The 5,360-nt window shown below is 53.2% G+C and overlaps 1 protein-coding gene across 1 annotated transcript; it reads right to left on the bottom strand.

Annotated features, from left to right (window-relative positions):
- Positions 1–2,769: 2,769 nt before the first annotated feature.
- On the bottom strand, positions 2,770–4,000 carry NGA_0114902 (short chain dehydrogenase). The gene is made up of 2 exons (XM_005854702.1): positions 3,887–4,000; positions 2,770–3,501 (listed from the first exon to the last, which is right to left on the bottom strand). The coding sequence occupies exons 1-2, from the start codon at positions 3,971–3,973 to the stop codon at positions 2,809–2,811; spliced, it is 780 nt and encodes a 259-aa protein (XP_005854764.1). The 5' UTR covers positions 3,974–4,000; the 3' UTR covers positions 2,770–2,808.
- Positions 4,001–5,360: the final 1,360 nt, after the last annotated feature.

The raw sequence follows: 5,360 nt of genomic DNA, 5'->3' as shown, positions 1-5,360 counted from the left end.
TCCGAAAAAGTAACTCGAAATTCAATGGGACCCCGTTCGCCCCTCTCGCGTCGTGCTGGTCGAGCGGGATTCGTCGGGAGACAGGGAGTTCGGAGGCTTTCTCGGCGATCGGTCCGGAGAGGGCTACGCGGACCAGGCCGTGGACCCCCTCGCCCTCCTTCAAGCTCTCCCTCGCTTCCTTCCCGCGGCACAATGGCTTCTGATTGGGACGTTACCTTTGGCGAGCGCCCTCTCGGCCGACGCCTTGCAGGTGGGGGAGAAAGGCTTCTAAGACCTACGTGATAAACGTGATGAAATCTCCTCAGACATCGATCGGTGGACAAAGCATTCCGCCAATGCCTCAAATCCCAATGGTTTCCTCTCTCCGTACTTAATTTAATGTCTTTGTGCCGTCCTTGTCCTCTTCCCCCCAGGCGGCAGTTAGCTGGGCGGAGGGGGCAGGTGTTAAGATAGCCCTGGACATCAATTGGCGCCCGACGTTTTGGGAGGGACACAGCCATCCCTCCGAAGGGCCTTCGCCTGCGGTAAGCTGATAGGGACGGAGAAGGTAGAAGGCGCTGACTGCCGTAGGTTCGAGCACGCGCCGCGTCAAAAGGCACGGCGCCTCTCCTGGGCGATTCCCTGCTTGTAGACCGACAGAGTAGCTTCTTCCAGGACTTAGCCTCTGCCAGTCTCGCACCTTAGTCTTAAATGTTCATTTCACTTTCTTCTCCATTTTTTCTCTCAGGCCCTTGCTGCTATTCGTCCCCTCCTCTCGAAAGCCTCCCTGGTCAAGTTCGCCAAGGAGGAAGCAGAGTGGCTCTTCGACGCCGAGACACGCCCTCACGTCATCAGTGAGGCCCTGCCGCAAAAGCCGGCGGTGTTAGTGACAGATGGCGGGGGACAGTTGGCGTGGAAGGTGGGGAGACACACTGGCGAGATGGATGCCTTCGACGTTCAGGCCATCGATACAACGGGAGCCGGAGACGCGTTTGTAGCTGGGTTGTTGCACCAACTCGTCAACAAGCCGAGCTTGCTCGAGGAAGGGAAGGAAGGGGGAATAGAGGAGGTGGTTCGATTTGCCTGTGCATGCGGTGCCATGGTGTGTCAAGGGCCGGGGGCGATCTATCCGCAAGCAACCCTGACTGAAGTACACTCCTTCATGGCGGGGAAGGGAAAAAAGGGCATTTCACTGTAGGAGTCCTCGACATTGTTTGATTTGCTCCATGGATCACGACAGCAGGATGAAATAAATAAATGGAATAAATAAGAATAGAGAAATATGAGGATTTTGTGACAGCCCTCAATCGTCCTGTTCTGCTCATGTTTCGGACGTGGAGCATCCACCTTCATGATCAAGTCTCATACGTTTTCAAGCCCATCTTCAACCCCTGTGAAGCCAAAAACAATATGATCTTGTCGGCATTCATTGACTCGTTGGGAGCAAGCTACTTTTCAGGAGCCCAAAGCCAGGATATGGGCCGAGCCGCGTCCCCCTTCTTCATAGCCAAGACTTAATCCAAGCCGGCGACCATTCCACTTGATAAACCCCTTTTATCCTCGGAAGGATGCACATACTCACCACATGCTGGATACAACCACGAACATCACAGCACGTTAGAAAGGAATGCCGGAGGCGTCTCCTGCACTGTCTTCGACGCTCCCTACGACCTCCGTCTCTTCTTCCTCCGTTACAAATTGCGAAGACCCGCTTGTTGGGGTCCAAGCAACCTTCTTCACACAGGCTCCTAACACGAACCAGCCTGTTGAATCCCATACCTTCGCCTGTCTAACGCCACTTTCGCAAGTGTCATCAATCGTACGTGCATCGAAAGTAGAAGCTTGCTGCCAACCTCCCCGTTATGTATCGTAGCCGTAATTGCAGAAACGGCCACCAAAGTTCTTCTGCCAATCCCTATGCCTGTGTGTACCAGTGTATATCCTTGTAGAGCTTTTCCATTTTTGGGGTGACAGCCCATCAGCCCGGCAGTTGCGCTGACACCTCCATTTCCTTTTTGCCTTAACCCATCCCCTTTAATACCGGAGAACTGACCGCCGCATGCTCGCTCTCCCTTCACACTTCCATGGCAACTATTCTAATGGTCATGCATTGATGAACCACTGGTTATCATGCATTCCCCCACCGTGCAGAGCACTCCTCCGCCCTCTGAGGAGGGAAAGGTGCCGCCTTACGAGCCTGGCTCGTCATCCTTTTCCGGGCGACACGACAATGGCCTCCTCCCTCCTTTGCGGGAAGGGGGGGTATGGGGGCAGGTGATACGTGCGGTAGCAGGGGCCAAAGAAGACAGTGACACGTTTTTGACGGGCAAAATAGGTGGGCGGGAAAGGGAGGAGAGGATGGAGGTGGAAGAATTTGAAGAGCCGGAGGAGGGAGAGGAAGGGCGGGTTGAAGGAATGGAAGGCGAGGGCGTGAGGGCCTTAAGAAATGTGGAGGACGTGGCCAAAAGGAGGGTCGAGGCGTCGTCTCGCACAGATGCTAAAGAAGCGGAGGGGGAGGCGGTCTGGGCGGTGACCGCCCACAAGCAGGTGGGAGGGGAGGCAGGGGAGGGAGGGGAGGCAGGGGACCAAGCGACGATTTGCGGGCAAAAGAAACCCAAAGTATAAAGCACCGAGTTTCTAAACCCAGATCTGAAGCAAAAGATCTGATCGGTGTGGCGCCCTAGTGTTTACCTTGTTGATTTGAAATTTCCTCTCTACTTACACGCCCCGCCGCATCCTCCCTCCATCGTCAAACCCCGTCCATCACTGCTATCCCCCGACCCCCCCACCCCTCTGTCCTCGTCTCCCCTCTTCTAGGCCCCTTCCTCCTCATTTTCGTACCACCGACCGCCCTCCGTCCACGCCCACAATCTGCCCCGTTATCCAGGACGACTCCGAGTTGTCCAAGAGAAAAGCCGCCGCTGCCGCTGCGTCGTCTCCGCGACCGAGCCGGGGGATGGGGTGGGCCTTGGCGATCGCCTCCTTCATGGGCTGCGACCGGGTCAGGACCTGGGCGAGCGGCGTATCTGTTAAGGATGGGGCCACAGCGTTGACGCGGACGGAGGGAGCGAGCTCGGCGGCGAGGGCGCGTGTCAAGCCCTCGACGCCGCCTTTGCAGGCACTAATGATGGCGTGGTTGGGAAACCCTTGCTGCACGGCCACGGAGGAGAAGAGGACGACGCTACCGGCCTCCCCGCTTTTCTTATACTGGGCGCTTAGGCCTGGCAGCGCGGCGCGGATGGCGGTGGCGGCGCCTAAAGTGTTGAGCATGAAGGCCTGAAGGAAGTCGTCGGATGTGGTGGCCTTAAGGGGCTTCAGGTTGATGCTCCCCACGCAGTAGGCAAGGCCGTTGAGCGGGCCCATCCCTTTGATGGCTTTCTCGAGGGCTGCCGTGTCCGTCACGTCCACGTCGGTGAAGCCCACAGTTCCTTCCACTCCCGTGTGCGTTCCTGTGTCTCCAGGCGCGTGTAACGAGGACGCCAGATGATTTAGCTGATCCTGGTGGCGCGAGATCAAATGCACCTGAGAGGTGGAGGAATAGGGGGCGGAACGAGGGACGGGTAAGCCTTCGTCGCAACATTTAGATTGCAATTACCAAGGAGGTCTTCAGATGTGGTGTACGTTTATCACATTAATAACTCTTGGTCGACACAGATTGCTTCATCGTCGTGTTGTCGATAGGATGTCGGTCGTTTCTGTTTGACTGCTCTGCGAAACGAGACTTGACTTCCTCAGGCTTGGCTCTGAACGCTCAACACCATTCCCGAGCTCTCCTTCACACAAGGCGTCTACGACCTTTAAAAGCTGATAATACACAAATTTTCATCATCACATATATCGCTGGGCTACATTTCATTAATCGACCTCTTTTTCGCATTGTAGATGCCCCCATTTCACCTCGGCTCACCTTGTGATATTTCATCACCAGTCGATTTGCTAGCATGCGTCCGATTCCCCCCGTTCCCCCAATAACCAGATATTTGCCCGCCGTCATGATTTATCGCAACTCCTTTCTTCTGTTTGCAAATAGGATACGCACGAGAGCGAATGTAAGCAAGTGTACGGGTGATTTGACTCGAATGCCTCGCCATCGGACACGCACACGTATGTGTTCATTCGTGGGAGAACGCCACGTACTGCAACAAGAAAAGTGGCAGCACGGGAAGCACAGTTGGCTGCTCTCGCATTTCTCCGGCAGGACCTGCGCGAGTACACAGAACCCAGTGTGTGACAGGAATTTCTGTCTCGGAGTGCGTCAGTCCACGACCACGCCGTTTCATGTGCTTGAAATATGTGCGAGGATAACATGTCGCCGATGGGATGGAGGACTACTAGCGAACGGTCTAGTACCAGACAACGCTCTGTCAACAACTGAAATTAAGCAACGTTTACAACTTGAAATGCGCGATCTTCGTATTTTGAACCATGAAGCAACAACCGGCATTATCACTGGAATAATAGAATTCCGGCCATATCAGGAACCTTGAACTCAATTAGGGACAACTAATGCCTCCCCATCCGAAAAAGTAACTCGAAATTCGTGTATGAGAAAGCATTATTGAGACATTGATGTGTACAGAGATTTAATATATGGGAGTACACGGCCAGGTGACGAAAAGTTGATCCCAAAAAAGACTACTCCGCTCGGCCTCATTGCTGTGGAATATATTCTCAATGGATTTAAACCATTACGGGACATTTCCTTATTCCTTGTATCTCTACTGAAACATAAATGAACTACAACATATCACAGCGTTGTATCTTTCCACATATTAACCCGCAAGTAGTTCGCGTTAAGGGTCATCATCATAGCGAATGCACTGTCTCCGATGCGAAGTTCACGCCCTTCCGCTTCGAGCGAGCCTCCATTCTTTCCAGCTATTTCCTCACTCGACGCTATGACACGTTCAGATGCTAAAGATACTATATTTTCATTTCCATCTGAAGAAAAGTCACCACTTGTGTAGTCAGGACGCTGCAAAATATTCGAATGGTGCGGTTGGGTTTGGGCCCTTGTAGGAATTAGGAGGCACACAAAAAGCGCTGTACTGACCACGGCTAGCAAACCACGCAAATTGTGTACATTCTGCATATATGGAACCCCGAATCTTTGATATTCTGTGGGTAGAGTGCGTCTAAATTAGTATCGCACAACGTCCAAAAATCCAAGGTAGCAAATGCTCAATCAGCGGCAAAGCGGGAATAAATTGCGGAGGAACAGATCGTGGCATTTTCAATTTGGCGCCAGGTACACCTTCTCTTTTCGAAACAACAAAGTCCCATGCATTATTTTTATCCTGCTGATCGTGAAGGGTGGGCGCTGGCTACATACAAGAGAAAGACTTACCGATGCCACGTTTTTAGAGGGATCTTCTTGTCGG

The sequence above is a fragment of the Nannochloropsis gaditana genome (genome assembly GCF_000240725.1).
Source record: "Nannochloropsis gaditana CCMP526 unplaced genomic scaffold scaffold414, whole genome shotgun sequence".
Classification (NCBI taxonomy): Eukaryota; class Eustigmatophyceae; order Eustigmatales; family Monodopsidaceae; genus Microchloropsis; species Microchloropsis gaditana.
The sequence above is the reverse complement of the archived record's forward strand: the minus strand, read 5'-3'. Positions and strand labels throughout refer to the sequence as shown.

Coding starts and splice junctions, on each gene's coding strand:
- NGA_0114902 (XM_005854702.1), bottom strand. CDS start 3,973: ATGACGGCGGGCAAATATCTGGTTATTGGGGGAACGGGGGGAATCGGA. Junction 3,502..3,886: donor TGGTGATGAAATATCACAAG/GTGAGCCGAGGT, acceptor TCCACCTCTCAG/GTGCATTTGATCTCGCGCCA.